Source organism: Trachypithecus francoisi, unplaced genomic scaffold (genome assembly GCF_009764315.1).
Source record: "Trachypithecus francoisi isolate TF-2019V2 unplaced genomic scaffold, Tfra_2.0 Lachesis_group3, whole genome shotgun sequence".
NCBI lineage: Eukaryota > Metazoa > Chordata > Mammalia > Primates > Cercopithecidae > Trachypithecus > Trachypithecus francoisi.
The window spans coordinates 112021250-112043295 of record NW_022681468.1 but is presented as its reverse complement, the minus strand read 5'-3'; the positions used below and the strand labels follow the sequence as shown (position 1 = coordinate 112043295).

The following is a 22046-nucleotide window of genomic DNA, read 5'->3' as shown; positions in this document are numbered from 1 at the left end:
GAACAAAGCCTGCAAGAAGTATGGATTATGTAAAAAGACCAAATCTACGTCTGATTGGGGTGCCTGAAAGTGAGGGGGAAATGGAACCAAGTTGGAAAACACTCTTCAGGATATCATCCAGGAGAACTTCCCCAACCTAGTAGGGCAGGCCAACATTCAAATTCAGGAAATACAGAGAACGCCACAAAGATACTCCTCCAGAAGAGCAACTCCAAGACACATAATTGCCAGATTCACCAAAGTTGAAATGAAGGAAAAAATCTTAAGGCAGCCAGAGAGAAAGGTCGGTTACCCACAAAGGGAAGCCCATCAGATAACAGCAGACCTCTCGGCAGAAACTCTACAAGCCAGAAGAGAGTGGGGGCCAATATTCAACGTTCTTAAAGAAAAGAATTTTCAACCCAGAATTTCATATCCAGCCAAACTAAGCTTCATCAGTGAAGGAGAAATAAAATCCTTTACAGATAAGCAAATGCTTAGAGATTTTGTCACCACCAGGCCTGCCTTACAAGAGACCCTGAAGGAAGCCCTAAACATGGAAAGGAACAACCGGTACCAGCCATTGCAAAAACATGCCAAAATGTAAAGACCATCGGGCTAGGAAGAAACTGCATCAACTAACGAGCAAAATAACCAGTTAATATCATAATGACAGGATCAAGTTCACACATAACAATATTAACCTTAATGTCAATGGACTAAATGCTCCAATTAAAGACACAGACTGGCAAACTGGATCAAGAGTCAAGACCCATCAGTCTGCTGTATTCAGGAGACCCATCTCACATGCAGAGACATACAGGCTCAAAATAAAGGGATGGAGAAGATCTACCAAGCAAATGGAGAACAAAAAAAAGCAGGGGTTGCAATCCTAGTCTCTGATAAAACAGACTTTAACCATCAAAGATCAAAAGAGAAAGAAGGCCATTACATAATGGTAAAGGGATCAATTCAACAGGAAGAGCTAACTCTCCTAAATATATATGCACCCAATACAGGAGCACCCAGATTCATAAAGCAAGTCCTTAGAGACCTACAAAGAGACTTAGACTCCCATACAATAATAATGGGAGACTTCAACACTCCACTGTCAACATTAGACAGATCAACGAGACAGAAAGTTAACAAGGATATCCAGGAATTGAACTCATCTCTGCACCAAGCGGACCTAATAGACATCTATAGAACTCTCCACCCCAAATCAACAGAATATACATTCTTCTCAGCACCACATCGCACTTATTCCAAAATTGACCACATAATTGGAAGTAAAGCACTCCTCAGCAAATGTACAAGAACTGAAATTATAACAAACTGTCTCTCAGACCACAGTGCAATCAAACTAGAACTCAGGACTAAGAAACTCAATCAAAACCGCTCACTACATGGAAACTGAACAACCTGCTCCTGAATGACTACTGGGTACATAACGAAATGAAAGCAGAAATAAAGATGTTCTTTGAAACCAATGAGAACAAAGATACAACATACCAGAATCTCTGGGACATTTAAAGCAGTGTGTAGAGGGAAATTTATAGCACTAAATGCCCACAAGAGAAAGCAGGAGAGATCTAAAATTGACACTCTAACATCACAATTAAAAGAACTAGAGAGGCAAGAGCAAACACATTCAAAAGCTAGCAGAAGGCAAGAAATAACTAAGATCAGAGCAGAACTGAAGGAGATAGAGACACAAAAACCCTCCAAAAAATCAATGAATCCAGGAGTTGGTTTTTTGAAAAGATCAACAAAATTGACAGACCGCTAGCTAGACTAATAAAGAAGAAAAAGAGAGGAATCAAATAGACGCAATAAAAAATGATAAAGGGGATATCACCACCGACCCCACAGAAATACAAACAACCATCAGAGAATACTATAAATGCCTCTACGCAAATCAACTAGAAAATCTAGAAGAAATGGATAATTTCCTGGACACTTACACTCTCCCAAGACTAAACCAGGAAGAAGTTGAATCCCTGAATAGACCAATAGCAGGCTCTGAATTGAGGCAACAATAATAGCCTACCCACCAAAAAAGTCCAGGACCAGATGGATTCACAGCTGAATTCTACCAGAGGTACAAGAGGAGCTGGTACCATTCCTTCTGAAACTATTCAATCAATAGAAAAAGAGGGAATCCTCCCTAACTCTTTTTATGAGGCCAACATCCCTGATACCAAAGCCTGGCAGAGACACAACAAAAAGAGAGAATTTTAGACCAATATCCCTGATGAACATCGATGCAAAAATCCTCAATAAAATACTGGCAAACCGGATTCAGCAGCACATCAAAAGCTTATCCACCATGATCAGTGGGCTTCATCCCCTGATGCAAGGCTGGTTCAACATTCGCAAATCAATAAACGTAATCCAGCATATAAACAGAACCAAAGACAAGAACCACATGATTATCTCAATAGATGCAGAAAAGGCTTTTGACAAAATTCAACAGCCCTTTATGCTAAAAACGCTCAATAAATTTGGTATTGATGGAACGTACCTCAAAATAATAAGAGCTATTTATGACAAACCCACAGCTAATATCATACTGAATGGGCAAAAACTGGAAAAATTCCCTTTGAAAACTGGCACAAGACAGGGATGCCCTCTCTCACCACTCCTATTCAACATAGTGTTGGAAGTTCTGGCTAGGGCAATCAGGCAAGAGAAGAAATCAAGGGTATCCAGTTAGGAAAAGAAGAAGTCAATTGTCCCTGTTTGCAGATGACATGATGGTATATTTAGAAACCCCATTGTCTCAGCCCAAAATCTCCTTAAGCTGATAAGCAACTTCAGCAAAGTCTCAGGATACAAAATTAATGTGCAAAAATCACAAGCATTCTTATACACCAGTAACAGACAAGCAGAGAGCCAAATCAGGAATGAACTTCCATTCACAATTGCTTCAAAGAGAATAAAATACCTAGGAATCCAGCTTACAAGGGATGTAAGGACCTCTTCAAGGAGAACTACAAACCACTGCTCAGTGAAATCAAAGAGGACACAAACAAATGGAAGAACATACCATGCTCATGGATAGGAAGAATCAATATCGTGAAAATGGCCATACTGCCCAAGGTGATTTATAGATTCAATGCCATCCCCATCAAGCTACCAATGAGTTTCTTCACAGAATTGGAAAAACTGCTTTAAAGTTCATATGGAACCAAAAAAGAGCCCGCATTGCCAAGACAATCCTAAGTCAAAGGACAAAGCTGGAGGCGTCACGCTACCTGACTTCAAACTATACTACAAGGCTACAGTAACCAAAACAGCATGGTACTGGTACCACAACAGAGATATAGACCAATGGAACAGAACAGAGTCCTCAGAAATAATACCACACATCTACAGCCATCTGATCTTTGACAAACCTGAGAGAAACAAGAAATGGGGAAAGGATTCCCTATTTAATAAATGGTGCTGGAAAATTGGCTAGCCATAAGTAGAAAGCTGAAACTGGATCCTTTCCTTACCCCTTATACGAAATTAATTCAAGATGGATTAGAGACTTAAATGTTAGACCTAATACCATAAAAACCCTAGAAGAAAACCTAGTAGTACCATTCAGGACATAGGCATGGGCAAGGACTTCATGTCTAAAACACCAAAAGCAACGGCAGCAAAAGCAAAAATTGACACATGGGATCTAATTAAACTAAAGAGCTTTTGCACAGCTAAAGAAACTACCATCAGAGTGAACAGGCAACCTACAGAATGGGAAAAATTTTTGCAACCTACTCATCTGACAAAGGGCTAATATCCAGAATCTACAAAGAACTCAAACAAATATACAAGAAAAAACAAACAACCCCATCAAAAAGTGGGCAAAGGATATGAACAGACATTTCTCAAAAGAAGACATCCATACAGCCAACAGACACATGAAAAAATGCTCGTCATCACTGCCATCAGAGAAATGCAAATCAAAACCACAATGAGATACCATCTCACACCAGTTAGAATGGCATCATTAAGAAGTCAGGAAACAACAGGTGTTGGAGAGGATGTGGAATAGGAACACTTTTACACTGTTGGTGGGATTGTAAACTAGTTCAACCATTATGGAAAACAGTATGGCGATTCCTCAAGGATCTAGAACTAGATGTACCATATGACCCAGCCATCCCACTACTGGGTATATACCCAAAGGATTATAAATTACTCTACTACAAAGACCATGCACACGTATGTTTATTGCGGCACTATTCACAATAGCAAAGACTTGGAATCAACCCAAATGTCCATCTGTGACAGACTGGATTAAGAAAATGTGGCACATTACACCATGGAATACTATGCAGCCATCAAAAAGGATGAGTTTGCGTCCTTTGTAGGGACATGGATGCAGCTGGAAACCATCATTCTTAGCAAACTATCACAAGAACAGAAAACCAAACACCGCATGTTCTCACTCATAGGTGGGAACTGAACAATGAGATCCTTGGACTCGGGAAGGGAACATCACACACTGGGGCCTATCATGGGGAGGGGGAGGAGGGAGGGATTGCATTGGGGAGTTATACATGATATAAACGTCATGCACATGTACCCTAGAACTTAAAGTATAATAAAAAAAAAAAAAAAAAAAAAACAAAAAAAAACTAGAAAACTGAGCCCTTGTCCTGTAACTTAGTCATTGTAATAAAGGTCTGTTTGTTTTCAAAAAAAAAAAAAAAAAAAGAAGTGAAAGATCTCTACATGAAAACACTGATGAAAGAAATTGAAGAAGACATCAAAAACCAGAAAGATTCCATGTTTTATGATTGGAAGAATCAATGTTATGAAAAACGTACATACTATCCAAAGCAATCTATAGATTCAATACAATCCCTACTCAAAATACAATGACATTCTTCACAGAATAGAAAAAAAAATCCCAAAATATATACGGAACCACAAAAACCTAGAATACCCGAGGTTATCCTGAGCGAAAAGAACACAACTGTAGGGATCACATTACCTGACTTAAAGTTATACTATAGAACTATAGTAACTCAAACAGCACGATACTGGTATAAAAACAGACACACAGATCAATGGAACATAATAAAGAACCCAGAAAAAAATCCATACACCTGCAGTGATCTCATTTTCAGCAAAGGTGCCAGGAACATGCACCAGAGAAAAGACAGTCTCTTCAATAAATGGTGCTGGGAAAACTGGGTATCCATATGCAGAAGAATGAAATTTGACTTTCTCTCACCATATACAAACCTCAAATCAAAATGGATTAATGACTTAAATCTAAGACCTCAAACTATGAAACTGTTACAAGAAAACTTTGGAAAATCTCCAAGACATTGGTCTGGGCAAAAAATTTCTTGAGCAATATACCCCATAAGCATACGCAACGATGCAAAACTGGACAAATGAGACCACATCAAGTTAAAAAAAAAAAAAAAAAAAAAAAACTTCTGCACAGCAAAGGAAACAATCAACAAAGTAAAGAGACAAACAACAGAATGGGAGAAATATTTGCAAACTACCCATCTGAAAATGGATTAATAGGCGGGCGCGGTGGCTCAAGCCTGTAATCCCAGCACTTTGGGAGGCCGAGACGGGCGGATCACAAGGTCAGGAGATCGAGACCATCCTGGCTAACACGGTGAAACCCCATCTCTAGTAAAAAATACAAAAAAATTAGCCGGGCGAGGTGGCGAGCGCCTATAGTCCCAGCTACACGGGAGGCTGAGGCAGGAGAATGGCGTGAACCCGGGAGGCGGAGCTTGCAGTGAGCTGAGATCTGGCCACAGCACTCCAGCCTGGGCGGCAGAGCGAGACTCTGTCTCAAAAAAAAAAAAAAAGAAAATGGATTAATAACCAGAATATATAAGGAGCTAAAACAACTCAATAGGAAAAAAATCTCATAAACCAATTTTAAAATGGGCAAAAAATATAAATAAACACTTCTCAAGAGAAGACATACAAATGGCAAACAGGCATATGAAAAGGTGCTCAACATCACTGATCATCAGAGAAATGCAAATCAAAACTAAAATAAGCTATCACCTCACCCCAGTTAAAACGGTTTTTACCTAAAACACAGGCAATTAACAAATGCTGGAGAGGATGTGGAAAAAAATGGAACCCTGGTACCTTGTTGGTGGGAATGTAAATTAGTATAACCAATATGGAGAACAGTTTAGAGGTTCCTCAAAAAAAACAAAAATAGAGCTATCATATGATCCAGCAAACCCACTGCTGGGTATATACACAAAAGAAAAGAAATCAGAATATCAAAGAGATCTGTACTCATGTTTGTTGCAGCACTGTTCAAAACAGCCAAGATGTGGAAGTAAGTGGCCATCACCAGATGAATGGATAAAGAAAATGTACATATACACAATGAAATGCTTGCTATTCAGCCATTTAAAAAAAATGAGATCCTGTCATTTACACTAATATGGATAGAACTGGAGGTCATTATGTAAATGAAATAAGCCAGGCACAGAAAGACAAACATCACATAGTCTCACTTATTTGTGGTAGCTAAATACCACGAAAATTGAACTCAGAGAAAGTAGAAGGATAGTTACCAAAGTCTGGTAAGGGTAGCAAGGGAAGTAGGGGGGAAGTGAGGATAGTTCATGGGTACAAAAAAATGGAAAGAATGAGTGCAGCAAACCACCACAGCACATGTAGATGCCTATGTAACAAACCTGCACATTCTGCACATGTATCCCAGAACTTAAGTATAATAAATAAATAAATAAATAGTAACAAATAAAAGGATAAAAATACAAAAAAAAAATGGAAAGAATGAATAAGACAAAGTACTGGGGAACACAACAGGCTGACTATAATTTAATTGTATAGTTTCAAATAACTAAAAGAGTGTAACTGGATTATAATTCAAAGGATAAATGCTTGAGGGGATGAATACCCCACTTTCCACGATGTGATTATTACACACTGCATGCCTGTATCAAATATCTCATGTACCCCATAAATATACAGACCCACTATGTACCCACAAAAATTAATTTTTTAAAGCAGTTCCTCAGCCAAGTGCAGTGGCTCACACTTGTAATCTCAGCACTTCGGGGAGCCAAGGTGAGAGGAATGCTTGAGCTTACAAGTTTGAGAACAGCCTGGGCAGCAAAGCAAGACCCTATTTCCACAAAAAATGGAAAAGCTAACCAGGTGTGGTGGCATACACCTGTAGTCCCAGCTACTCAGGAGGCTGAGGTGGAAGGACTGCTTGAGCCCAGGAATTCAAGGCTGCAGTGAGCTATGATCAAGCCACTATACTCCAGCCTGGGAAACAGAGCAAGACCCTGCCTCTAAAAACATTTTTTAATTATAATTTAAAAAGAAGCTCTCTCTATATATTTTGTAGGTTTTTGAAATGATCTGAAGTACAAAAATAAAGACTTTTTTTTTTTTTTTTCAAGATGGAGTCTCACTCTGTTGCCCATGCTAGAGTGCAATGGCGTGATCTTGGCTCACTGCAATCTCCGGCTCCCAGGTTCAAAGTGATTCTCCCACCTCGGCCTCCCGAGTAGCTGGGATTACAGTCACCATGCCTGGCTAATTTTTGTATTTTTGTAGAGATGAGGTTTTACCATGTTGGCCAGGCTGGTCTTGAACTCCTCATCTCAGGTGACCCGCCTGCCTCAGCCTCCCAAAGTGTTGGGATTACAGGTGTGAGCCACCATGCCTGGCCTAAAAGATTACTTTTTTTTTTTTTTTTGAGATAGAGTCTCGCTCTGTAGCCCAGGATGGAGTGTACTGGCACAATCTCGGTTCAGTTCACTGCAAGCTCCACCTCCTGGGTTCACGCCATTCTCCTGCCTCAGCCTCCCCAGTAGCTGGACTACAGGCGTCCGCCAGCACACCCAGCTAATTTTTTTGTATTTTTAGTAGAGACAGGGTTTCACCGTGTTGGCCAGGATGGTCTTGATCTCCTGACCTTGTGATCCGCCCACCTCGGCCTCCCAAAGTGCTGGGATTACAGGCGTGAGTCACCGCGCCCGGGCAAAGATTTCTTTTATGCCTACCCCTTCTGAGATAATAGTTTCTTAAATGTGTATTGAAAGGAACATCAAATAATACACTCAATTTATTAGTGCATGTATCTTACTATATAATTTTTAAAATATAATATGTACTTAAAAATCTATCAAGTGGTTTTAGTAATTTTTTTAGCACACCACAGCCACCATACAGACAGGAGTGCGGCCCCTCCTCCCTAGAACCCCCACCCCACTCTTCACTAGGCAGGGCCCATGGCTCATGAATGCAGAACAGTCACCCCAGCCATGGCTGAGCATACCCACTGGTAGTGACACGCAGTTTCCCTGGGAAGAGGCTCCCAAAGGCATACGACAGCCCTTTGGCCACTGCCACAGTAACAGTGCTATCCCTCCTGCCCTTGGACTAGGGGAGGACACAAAGAGCCTAAGGGCTAAACTCAAACTTACAGTATATCACAGCTACCATACAGAGAGGAGACCAACCTCTCCTCCCTGTGAGCCTTCAACTCCCTGCTCCCCAACAAGCAGAACCCGAAGCTCATGCCAGCAGTGCAGCTGCCCCATCCCAGTGGCTGAACACCCTCAGTAACAGTGGCTCCACATTTCTTGGAGGTGGAGCCCCTAAGGGTAACCAAAAGCCTCTCTGCTACTACCTCTGCCATGGAACAGTACTTGCTACCCTCAGACTAACAAAGGAACCAAGACCCAAAGTGCCTTATCCATACCTTCGACAAACTGCAGTCAACCCAAGGAGACAAGGCCAGTCTGTCTCCCACGTGTCCCACCCACCCCCTGCTCATCAACAGACAGGGAACCCCCAGCTTGGGCCCACAGCACAGACCCTCCATCCTGTGATGCCACTGCTAAAGTCCCTTCCTCTACTGGCTCCAAGTTGGGGAGAAACATCACCCCAGAGCTGCAGTGGGCAGCCTGGGAGTGTCAAGCCACAATCTAAAGACAGTGGGAGAGGAGCCCACACTTTGAGAGCATTGAGAGGGAGCAAGGTTACAACTGTGAAGAAACCACACGACCAAGGAAGAACCTATCAACGGACCAATACACTTAAGCACCACGTACTGGATCACATCCCAAAGCTTCCACACCAAAAATACACTGCTGTATTAGTCCATTCTCACACTGCTATGAAGAAATACCCGAGACAGGGTAACTTATAAAGGAAAGAGGTTTAATTGACTCACAGTTCCACATGGCTGGAGAGCCCTCAGGAAACTTACAATCATGGCAGAAGGCAAAGGAGAAACAGGCACCTTCTTCACAGAGTGGCAGGACAGAGTAAGTGCCAGCAGGGGAAATACCAGACACTTATAAAACCATTAGGTCTCATGAGACTCACTCACTATCACAAGAACAGCATGGGGGAAACCACCCCCATGATCCAATTACCTCCACTGGTCCCACCCTTGACACATGAGGATTATGGGGATTACAATTCAAAGTGAGATTTGGGTGGGGACACAGAGCCAAACCGTATTGCTAACATTCCCATCCCCATGAAATTAAACAAAAGAAGTCAGCAACAAATAAAGACCTTGCACAAAGCTTCCGTCCTATGAAAACATCAAGAAGTCCATTAATTACTCAAATTACACTGCAGTTAAAGGAACACCATACTCAGAGAAAAGAAAGAACCAATGCAAGAGCTCCAGTAACTCAAATGACCAGAGTGTCATATGTCTTGAAATGACCACATCAGTTCTTTAAGAAGGGTTCTTAACCAGGCTGAGCTGGCTGAAATGACAGAAATAGAATTCATAATATGAATAGGGCCTGTAATCCCAGCACTTTGGGAGGCTGAGGAGGGAGGGTCATCTGAGGTCAGGAGTTCAAGACCAGCCTGGCCAACACGGTGAAACACTATCTCTACAAAAATACAAAAATCAGCTAGGCATGATGGCGGGTACCTGTAATCCCAGCTACTTAGGAGGCTGAGGCAGGAGGATCACTTGAACCCAGGAAGTGAAGGTTGCAGTGAGCAGATTGCACCATTGTACTTCAGCCTGGGTGAAAGAGCAAGACTCTGTCTCAAAAAAAAAAAAATATGGATAGGAACAAAGATCATCAAGATTCAGGAGACAGGCAAAACCCAATCCAAGGAAACTAAGAATCACAAAAGAACAATACAGGGGCTGAAAAATGAAATACCCGGTATAAAAAAGAACCTAACAGATCTAACAGGGCTACAAAACACACTATAAGAATTTCACAATGCAATCACAAGTATTAACAGAATAGACCAAGCTGAGGAAAGAATCTCAGAACTTGAAGACTGGCTCTCTGAATTAAGACCGACAAAAATAAAGAAAAAGGAATGAACAAACCTCCGAGAAATGTGGGATTCTGTAAAGAAGTCAAACCTATGAATCACTGGCATCCCTGAAAAGGATAGAGAGAAAACAAACAACTTGAAAAAATACTTCAGGATAGTATCCATGAAAACTTTCCCACCCTTGATAGAGAGGTCAGCAGTCAAATACAGGAAATACAGAGAACCCCTGCAAAATTCTACACAAGAAGATCAACCCCCAAGACATGTAATCATCAGATTTCCAAGATTGAAATGAAAGAAAAAATGTTAAAGGTAGCTTTAACAAAGAGAAGGGGCAGGTCACCTACAAAGGGAACCTCATAAAGCTAACATCAGACCTCTCAGCTACAAGTCAGAAGAGACAGGGGGCCTATATTCAACATTCTTAAAGAAAAAAAATCTTCAACCAAGAATTTCATATCCAGCCAAACTTAACTTCCTAAGCAAAGGAGAAATAAGATCCTTTTCAGATAAGCAAATGTTGAGTTTATGACTACCAGACCTGCCTTACAAGAGACCTTGAAAGCAGCACAAAATATAGAAAGGAAGAACTGCTACCAAACACACTTAAATACACAGACCAGGGACACTATAAAGCAACCACACAAACAAGCCAGCATAGTAACCGGCTAACAACAACATGACAGGATCAAATCCACACATACCACTAACCTTGAACGTAAATGGGCTAAATGCCCCACTTAAAAGGCACAGAGTGTCAAGTTGGATTAAAACAAAAAAATAAGACCCAATGGCATGCTGTCTTCAAGAGACCTGTATCACACATAAAGACACACATAGGCTCAAATAAAGGGATGGAGGGATATCTACCAAGCAAATGGGAATCAGAAAAAAAGGAGTGGTTACAATCCTAACTTCAGACAAAATAGACTTTGAGCCAACAAAGATTTTAAAAATGACCAAAAAAAGGACATTACGTAATGATAAAGGATTCAATTCAACAAGACCTAACTATACTAAATATATATGCACCCAACACAGAAGAAGCACCCAGATTCATAAACCAAGTTCTTAGAGACCTACAAAGAGACTTAGACTCCCACACAAAAAGACTGGAAGACCTCAATACTCTACTGGAAGTATTAGATCATCAAGACAGAAAATTAACAAAGATATTCAGGACCTGAACTCAACATTGTACCAAATGGATCTGATAGATTTCTACAGAACTCTCCAACCAAAAGCAACAGAATATACATTCTTCTCATTGTCACATGGCACATACTCTAAAATCGACCTCATAACTGAACATAAAACAATCCTCAACAAATGCAGAAAGAACTGAAATCATACCAAATACACTTTCAGACCACAATGTAATAAAAATAGAAGTCAAAACTAAGAAAATCACCCAAAACCATGCAACTACATGGAAATTAAACAACATGCACTTGAATGAATTCTGAGTAAATAATGAAATGAAGACAGAAATCAAAGAGTTATTTGAAACTAATGAGAACAAAGATACAACATACCAGAATCTCTGGGATCCAGCTAAGGCAATATTAAAAGGGAAATTTATAGCACTAAACACCCACATCAAAAAGTTGGAAAGATCTCAAATTAACAATCTAACATCACAAGTAAAAGAATTACAGAAGCAAGAGCAAATCAACCCCAAAACTAGCAAAAGACAAGATATAAACAAAATCAGAGATGAACCCAAGGAAATCAAGACATAAAAAACCATTCAAAAGATCAATAAATCCAGGAGTTGGTTCTTTGAAAAAATTAACAAGACAGGCTACTAGCTAAACTAATAAAGAAGAAACAAGAGAATACCCAAATAAACACAACTGGAAATGTCATGTTACCACTGACCCCACAGAAATAAAAATAACCATCAGAAACCACTATGAACACCTCTATGCATACATATCGGAAAACCTAGAAGAGATGGATAAATTCCTGGACACGTACTCCCTCCCAAGACTGAACCAGAAACAAACTGATTCTCTAAATGGAACAACAATAAACTCCAAAATTCAATCAGTAACAAGTAGCCTACCAACCAAAAAAAGCCCAGGACCAGAAGGATTCACAGCCAAATTCTACCAGATATACAAAGAAAAGCTGGTACTATTCCTATTGAAACTATTCCAAAAAAATTGAGAAGAAAGAACTCCTCTCCAACTCATTCTATGAAGCCAGTATCATCCTGATACCAAAATGTGGCCAAGACACAACACAAAAAGAAACTTCATGCCAATATCTTTGATGAACATTGACACAAAAATCCTCAACAAAATACCTGCAAACCAAATTCAGCAGTACATTAAAAAGCTAATCCACCAAAATCAAGTAGGCTTCATCCCCGGGATATAAGGTTGCTTCAACATAGGCAAATCAATAAATGTGATTCATCACATAAACAGAACTAAAGAAAAAAAAACCACATCGTTATCTCAATGGATACATAAAAAGCTTTCAATATAACAACATATCTTCATGTTAAAAACTCTCAATAAATTAGGTATTAAAGGAACATACCACAAAATAGTAAGAGCCATCTATGACAAAGCCATAGCCAACATCATACTGAACAGAGAAAAGCTGGAAGCACTCCCCTTGAAAACTGGCACAAAACAAAGATGCCTTTTCTCACCACTCCTATTCAATACAGTATTGGAAGTCATGGCAAGAGCCATTACACAAGAGAAAGAAATAAAGGGCATCCAAATAGGAAGGGAGGAAGTAAAAATATCCATTTACAGATGACTTGATTCTATGTATCTAGAAAACCCATAGTCTCAGTACAAAAGCTCCTTCAACTGATAAACAACTTCAGCAAAGTTTCAGAATACAAAATCACTGTACAAAAAGTCATTAGCATTCTTCCTGTAATCCCAGCACTTTGGGAGGCTGAGGCAGGCTGATCACGAGGTCAGGAAATCGAGACCATTGTGGCCAATGTGGTGAAACCCTGCCTCTACTAAAAATACAAAAATTAGCTGGGCGTGGTGGCATGCACCCGTAGTCCCACTACTCAGGAGGCTGAGGCAGAAGAATCGCTTGAACCTGGGAGGCAGAGGTTGTGGTGAGCAGAAATCGTGCCACTGCACTCCAACCTGGCGACAAAGCGAGACTCCGTCTCAAAACAAAAACAAAAACAAAAACAAAAAAGTCACTAGCACTCTTATACACAACAGCCAAGCCGAAAGTCAAATCAGGAATGCAATCCAATTCAAAATTGTGACAAAAAAGAATAAAATATCTAGAAATACAGCTAACCAGGGAGGAGAAACATCTCCACAACAACAATTACAAAACACTGCTCAAAGAAATCAGAGATGACAAGAACAAATGGAAAAACATCCCACGCTGAGTAGGAAGAATCAATATTATGAAAACAGCCATACTACCCCATACTACCCAAAGCAATTTACAGATTCAATGCTATTCCCATTAAACTACCAATGACATTCTTCACAGAATGAGAAAAAGCTATTTAAAATTCACGTGGAACCAAAAAAACGCCCAAATAGCCAAGGCAATCCTAAGTTAAAAAAAAAAAAACGCTAGAGGAATCAATGCTACCCAACTTCAAACTATGCTACAAGGCTACAGTAACCAAAACAGCATGGTACTGGTACAAAAACAGACACAAAGACCAATGAAACAGAAGAGAGAGCCCAAAAATAAGGCCACATACCTACAACTATCTGATCTTTGACAAAGCTGACAAAAACAAGATATGGGGAAAGGACTCTCTATTCAATAAATGGTGTTGAGATAACTGGGTTGCCATATGCAGAAGACTGAAACTAGGCCCCTTCCTTACACCATATACAAATATCAACTCAAGATGGATTAAAGACTTAAATGTAAAACCCAAAACTATAAAAATCCTGGAAGACAACTGGCAATACCATCCTGGACATAGGAACATGCATAGGAAGATTCCTTGACAAAGACACCAAAAGCAATTGACACAAAAGCAAAATTTGACACACGGGATCTAATTAAACGTAAGAGCTTCCGCACAGCGAAAAAAAAAGTAAACAACCTACAGAATGGGAGGAAATTTTTGCAAACTATGCATCTGACAAAGGTTTAATAAATATCTGGCATCTATAATAAATGTAAACAAATTTATAAGATAAAAACAAACAACCCCATTAAAAAGTAGGCAAAGAACACAAACTCTTTTCTAAAGAAGTCATACATGCAGCCAAGAAGCATATGAAAAAAAGCTCAGTATCACTGTTCACTAGAGAAATGCAAATCAAAATCACAATGAGATACCATTTCACACCAGTCAGAATGGCTATTACTAAAAAGTCAAAAAGCAACAGATCTTGGCAAGGTTGTGAAGATAATACTTATATGCTATTGCTGAGAGTGTAAATTAGTTCGGCCATTACGGAAAGAAGTATGGTGATTCCTCAAAGAGCAAAAAACAGAAATACCATTCAACCCATTACTGGGTATATTACCAGAGGAATATAAATCATTCTACCATAAAGACACATGCACATGAATGTTCACTGCAGCACTATTCACAACAGCAAAGACATGGAATCAACCTAAATGCCCATCAACAACAGATTGGATAAAGAAAATGTGGTGTATATATATATATATGATGGGATACTATGTACCCATAAAAAAGAACGAGATCATGTATTTTGCTGGAACATGGATGAAGCTGAAGGCCATTAACCTTAGCGAACTATTGCAGAAACAGAAAACCAAATACTGCATGTCCTCACTTACGAGAGCTAAATTATAAGAACTCATGAACATAAAGAAGGGATCAACAAACAGAGGGGCCTCCTTGAGGGTGGGAGGAAAAAGAGGAAGAGCAAAAATAACTATTGGGTACTAGGCTTAGTACCTGCGTGATGAAATAATCTGTACAACAAACCCCCGTGAAACGAGTTTACCTATATAACAAATCTGCACATGTACCCCTGAACCTAAAGGTTAAAATACATATACATAGATAAGAAATATATACATGTATGTGTATACACGTGCATATATAAGTATATATGTTATATGTGTATATTAAAAACATATATATGTATATATTTTTAATCTTTTTTACAAATATATGCATATAAAATCATTGGTGCCTTTGTGTGTGGGGATGGGAGACTCTTTGTGAACTCACAATGATATCATGATTAGAAGTCCATGTTTTCCTCATATGAAATTTTATTTTACACAATACATACTATATACTTAAAAATATCAAAATAATTGTCCAAAAAATCAAAAATCAGCCAGGCACAGCGGTGTACACCTCTGGTCCCAGCCCACTCTGGAGGCTGAGGTGGGAGAATTACTTGAGCCCAGAAGGTCAAGTGATTCTGTGGGCTGTGATTGTGCCACTGCACTCAGCCTGGGCAACAGTGAGACCTTATCTCAAAAAATTAAATTAAATTAATAAAATAAAATAACAACACCTATGAAAAGTTCAGAGAAAATAACTATGGATTAAAAAACTAACTATAATTACGCTAAACACCTTCAAAAGATAAAGTAGGCTTGTGTTCTCCAAAATTTTATTAGAGCAATTAAAAATTTTTATATTCCAAATATCTTTACTATCCTACATCCTAAAGGCATCATTATATCAAGAAAGAAAATCATAAAAGAACTGGCAAATATGGAAGGCACAGCAGAGGAGTTAAGAGCATAAACTGTGGAAATTAACTTCCAAGGGCTGAACGTGGTGGTTCATGCCTGTAATCCCAGCACTTTGGGAGGCCAAGGCGGGCAGATCACTTGAGGCCAGGAGTTTGGGACCAGCCTGGCCAACATGGTGAAACCCTGTCTCTACTAAAAATATAAAAATTAGCCAGGTGTGGTGACACATGACTGTAGTCCCAGGTACTGGGGTGGCTGAGGCACGAGAACTGCCTGAACCTAAGAGGAAGAGGGTTCAGTGAGCCAAGATCACACCACTGCACTCCAGCCTGGGCAACAGGGTGAGACTCAAAGAAAAAAAAACAAAAAAGAAAAGGAATTAACTGCCTGGGTTCAAACGCTGGCTGTGTCATTTACTAGTAAGCTATATGCCTTCTCTCTGTCTCAGTTTCTTTTGTAACAAAACTTCAATGTAAGTGAGGATAACTGTGATGCTTACATCAAAGGGTATGAGAACCAAATAAATTAATATCTGTAAAGTATTTAGTACAAGTAAGTCACACTGATTACTATATACATATTTGTTTTTAAAAAGTACATTAAATTTTTATTTAGATAAATAATATTCAAATCCTGCAAAATAAGATTTTCATAATTTATAATACATTCAGAAATTGAAATTAAAAGTAAATAAGTATAAAAGTTATAGATGCTGTACCTGTTTAGTAGTTTTATGAGTGCCTTGAATTGTCCTCTTAGATTTTCCACCAGTTTGATATTTAGGTTTTCCTTCAAGGCAAGAAAAAAATAAATATGTAGATATACGGAATGATAGATAATATAAAATTGAACTATAGGTAATTAGATAATGTAAACCTAAACTACTCAAATCATTCAGGCATACTAACATTTAATCTCCTTCCAGAGACCAGAGTATAGTACAGTCTGTTCATGGTCAATATAAACCAATATAATTAAAACAACAACCACAAAAAATTTCCAAAGTCCCAGAGACTGCTATTATTGAATACCTTTCTCTGAACAGGAATAAATCAACATCTTAAAGAAGTCAAATACTCTAACAACTTTTAAAAACAAAGTCCAGTTACTGGTACTCCTCAACTTATATACAAATCTGGAAATAGTTCTTTAAGTTCAAATTTCATTTCAACAATAAAATTAAGACTATATGTTTTCTATATAAAACCCCAATATTTTGTTTTAGTTTATGATATATGAAATGCACAATTTCTTTGTGAAAAGTGAGGTTTCAGTTCTTTGTATTTTCTCACTCATTCTTTTTATAAGAAAGACACTACTGTTTTGTAATTACTATTCTCAACAGCAATTCAAAACAGAAATAAAATTCTTCTTTTTTTTTTTTTACTTTTATTTTAGGTCCAGAGGTACATGTGCAGGTTTGTTATACAGACAAATTACGTTTCACAGGGGTTTGGTGCACAGATTATTTCATCACCCAGGTAATTAGCATAAGTAACTGATAAGTAGTTTTTCAATCCTCACTCTCCTCCCACTCTCTACCCTAAAGTAGGCCCTGATGTCTTTTGCTCCCTTCTTTGTGTCTATGTGTATGTCTTTAATATTTAGTTCCCACTTATAAGTGAGAACGTGCAGTATTTGGTTTTCTGTTCTTGCATTGGTTCACTTAGGATAATGATCTCCAGCTCCATCCTTATTGCTGCAAAGAACATGATTCCATTCTTTTTATGGCTACATAGTAGTCCATGTTGTATATATGTACATTTTCTTTATCCAGTCTACCACTGATGGCCATTTAGGTTTATTCATGTTTTTGCTATTGTAAGCAGTACTGTGATGAACATACACGTACATGTATTTTTATGGTAGAACAATTTATATTCTTTGAGTATATACCTAGTAATTAGATAGCTGGGTCAAATGGTAGTTCTGTTTTTAATTCTTTGAGCAATCACCAAGTGCTTTCCACAATGGCCAAACTAATTTACATTCTCACCAGCAGTGTGTAAGTGTTCCTTTTTCTCTGCAACCTCTCCAGCATTTCAAAATAGGAATAAAATTTTATAATGTATAACAGAATAATTTTCCTTTCTGCAAAATAATTTTGGGGCCAGGTCCCCAGAAGCAGTATAAACGAGCCATAACACACAGGGACCTAGCTATCAACTTATCCAACATAAGTGGGACACCCTCACTGTTCCACCAGGGGTGAAGGGAAAGAATGCTACACTAACCTACAGAGCCACATCCTTTAATTACATAAAACAATGTACCAGCAAGTTTTTTTAGAATATCCAGCAGAAAAACCAGCTTAGAATAAGCACAAGCTGTAATGTACCAGCAAGTTTTTAGAATATGCAGCAGAAAAACCAGCTTAGAAACAGAAATAATATGAAGCACAGAACTTTTTTAAGTGGAATTATCCTCAGAAACACCTAAGTATACATTGTAATCATAAAACAAGAACAAGTTGCTATTAAAAACTTAGGTTTTAATTGCCTATATGTGGCAAAGCTTTAACAATATAAAATAATCCTTAACAAAAATTGTAAATGTTAATATTCTTCTTTTGTCATCATTACTATAGATATTCAGAAAGTTCTAATTATCTGTGCTTACAGTTTTTTGGTTTTTCTTTCTTTTTTTGAGACGCAGTCTCACTCTGTGCCCCAGGCTGGAGTGCAGTGGCGCGATCGGGGCTCACTGCAACCTCTGCTTCCCAGGTTCAAGCCTCACGAGCAGCTGGCATTACAGGCGCCCACTGCCATGCCCGGCTAATTGTTTTGTATTTTAGCAGAGACAAGGTTTCACCGTGTTGCCCAGCCTGGTCTCGAACTCCTGAGCTCAGGCAATCACCTGCCTTGACCTCCTAAAGTGCTACGATTACAGATGTGAGCCACTGCGCCCAGCCTGTTCTTACAGTTGTATTATGTTACAATAGTCAAAAGTTACAAATGAAGCTTTAAAATTGTACTGGCCAATTATTTATGTTCTTATATGAAAAATCAGATTATGTACAGATGTTTATTATATTTTCTTTGTTTTTTGAATAGAAACAACTGTAATAGAAACATCTTTGAACTATTTTATGTTCAGAATAACCCATGGAAAATGAGATAATACAATTTCATATAAAAATATTTATAATACACAGCAACCACAAAATACTTTTTTTAACTTTTGTAATAAATCATGTTGATATGTACTTCTGTCAAAGAAATGAAGTAATAATAAGCTCCTTGGGAAAAGATTAGCTATTAAGAAGTTGAATTGCAAAAGATAAATCCAATTTTCCCCTCTATTTGATAGTTTTTATAATTCAAAATAACTGCTCTCTAAAAATAGCTAGGAAAACTGAGAAAGAAAAGCTACAGGGGAAGACAGATCCAAGCAGGCATTTTAAAATACCATAATACCTCCATAATTAAAATAGTATGGCACTCACACATGAATTAGGTAAACAGACTAGTAGAATGGAATACAATTACATATGGAAATTCACTCTACAGAAAAGGTGGAATCTCAAATAACTGCGGCAAAGATAAACTTCATAGTAAGTTATGCTGAGGCAACTTGTTAGCTATAAGGAAAAAGATAAAATTAGATCCATACCATACACTATGTGTAAGAATAAACTACAAATGGGTCAGAGGACCAAATGTAAAAAAGATAAAGATTTAAAACATATTTTAAAGAAAATTTTAAGTAAAATAAAGTGTAAAAACAAATTTAAAAGAATAAAACAGGTGAATTCTTGTTTAGCTTGAAACATCTTGTGTAAAGATGTTTTTAAAGAATGGAAACATGATTAGAACATGCCAAAAGGAACAGGAGCCAATTTAAAGGGTCTCCCATTTGAAAAATCAAGAAAAATCTGAGCATCAAAATAGAGTAATTGTACCCCATTAAATACCATAAGAAGCCATGAGTCCACACAAACTGAAAATACGAATACACACATACATATATACATATAAAAATAAAGAGGAGATGCTAAAGCTCTTCCTTATATTAGAAGGCTAACAAATGCAGAAGGAATGATGGAGTTAACAAATCACTACTTTGCAACCACCAGAGGTATAACATAAGCCAAGGGTTATCAATAGAAGCTAAAAGTAGTGAGTGTACTGTTTCAACAAAAACAGGATATTTACACAGTTTCAAACTATCTTACCAAAAATTACTCATTAGTTACATAGGGAAAAATTAGTTACTTTACAGTAGAGAAATTTGGCAGACAACACTTAAAGCAACTGATTAAATTAATGAGACAGTTATCATAAACTTCCTCTGCTAACTAAAAAGGACACATCATTTCTATAGAATTCCTACTAAAAACACAGACGTGAATCTAGTCATGAAAAGATATCAGACAAACCTAACTATGAAGAATATTCTATAAGCCCTCAGAAAATTTCAAAGTGAGGTCTCCTGAAGTGTATGCCAACCTCCTGACTTCTGTATCTCCATCCAATCTTCAACATCCCCAGAAACAGTTGCTTCACATTGCCTCTAGCCATTAAAGGGGGGGGGGGGATTTTTTTTTTCTAGTTCAAATAATAATAATGAAAACTAAAGAAGTATCTTCTATTTTCTAAAGTATTACATTAAATTGCACCTAATTATGATAAATATGATTTTTTTAAAATCTTTTTATTTTTATAAGAATAAAAGAAAAAAACCTAAATGTCCATTTTCATACTGCTTATAAAGAACTGCCTGAAACTGGGTAATTTATAAAGGAAAGGGCTTTAATTGACTCATAGTTCAGCATGGCTGCGGAGGCCTCAGGAAACTTGCAATCATGGTGGAAGGAGAAGGGCAAGCAAGGCACCTTCTTCACAAGGCAGCAGGAAGGAGAAGTACCGAGTGTAGGGGAAAGAGCCCCTTATAAAACGATCACATTTCATGAGAACTCACTCACTGTCATGAGAACAGCATGGGGGAAACCACCCCCATGATCCAATTACCTCCACATGGTCTCTCCCTTGACATGTGGGGATTATAGGGATTATAATTCAAGGTGAGATTTGGGTAGGGAGACAAAGTCTAATCACATCACTAAATCTCTTACCACTTTAAAAAGCCCTAATCTGCCAGTCATAATAACACAATAAACCCAATTTCAAATTTCACTATTACCTGAAAAAGCAAAACTAACTGTAAGGCTTTTATAAAGCCATGTGTGTATAAAAGCAACAAAAAATCATTTCTTATTTAACATACTAATCAGCCCCAAGAGGTCTAATTGCAAACGGTTTTCAGTCTATCTATTTAGGACTAAATACATCCTTCTTATTTACAAAAATGAAACTAATTTTTTAAATACATACCATCATCATCTTTGCTTTCTAGTGGAACACTCCAAGCTATTAGGTTTCTTGCTGTACGACCCTCCTCTGCAACTATTCTCCTTACTTTGTCATGACTATTGGAGCGCTGGAATGAAGCCTATGTATGGAAAAAATGGTACTTATTAGATCATTAGATATTACATAAGTCAAAGTATATAATATATTTAACAAAATCATTATTTCTCACATTTTTCTCAAAAAGAAAACACTAATTTTGGATTTGGTAGGTTGTTAAACAGAGAAGAGAAAGTCACAAGTCTTTTTTAGATCTAAAAACACTGAGTTTTGTAACTCTAAAAAATAAACAAATTATTTAAATAATAAATATAATCTAAAGTTTGAAAAGTGGCCTAAAAAGCACAAACACTGCTGTGGACTAATATCTGCACCATCCCTTACACATCAACAAGTCCAAGTGTGAAAGAGACCAGTTTTTACAAACATCCTATATATCTCCCCTAAAAGACCTCTTCAGCATAAAATATTTTGGAAAATCCTTTTTTTATTCCCTAGAGATTGTGCTAAAGTAAGTCAACATTCAGTTTTTAGCTACATAATTTTATCTCCAAGTTATTAGGATTCAAATAATAATTGCTGTTAACAGGTAAATTTAAATTGCAATTTTTAAAACTCAAACTACTGCACAGAACATGCGTAATTTCTTGCTTGCTCTAGCCCCACATGGCCTAAAAACACGAGCCTACAGGTTCAGCCCCACCAACAATCTGTAGCAGCTGGGAGCCAGGTCCAGTAAAATAAAGGAAATTG

The 22046-nt window shown here is 38.0% G+C and overlaps 1 protein-coding gene across 8 annotated transcripts in view; it reads right to left on the bottom strand.

The window, feature by feature from the left end:
• The window catches only part of SCAPER (S-phase cyclin A associated protein in the ER), a 589310-nt gene that overhangs the window by 528963 nt on the left and 38301 nt on the right, over positions 1-22046 (bottom strand). For all 8 annotated transcript variants that reach the window (XM_033189309.1, XM_033189313.1, XM_033189315.1 and 5 more), the window contains exons 3-4: positions 21258-21375; positions 16643-16713 (exon numbers count right to left, since the gene is read on the bottom strand). In XM_033189309.1, coding sequence (XP_033045200.1) covers positions 16643-16713; positions 21258-21375 — 189 coding nt within the window. The remainder of the gene's footprint in view (positions 1-16642; positions 16714-21257; positions 21376-22046) is intronic.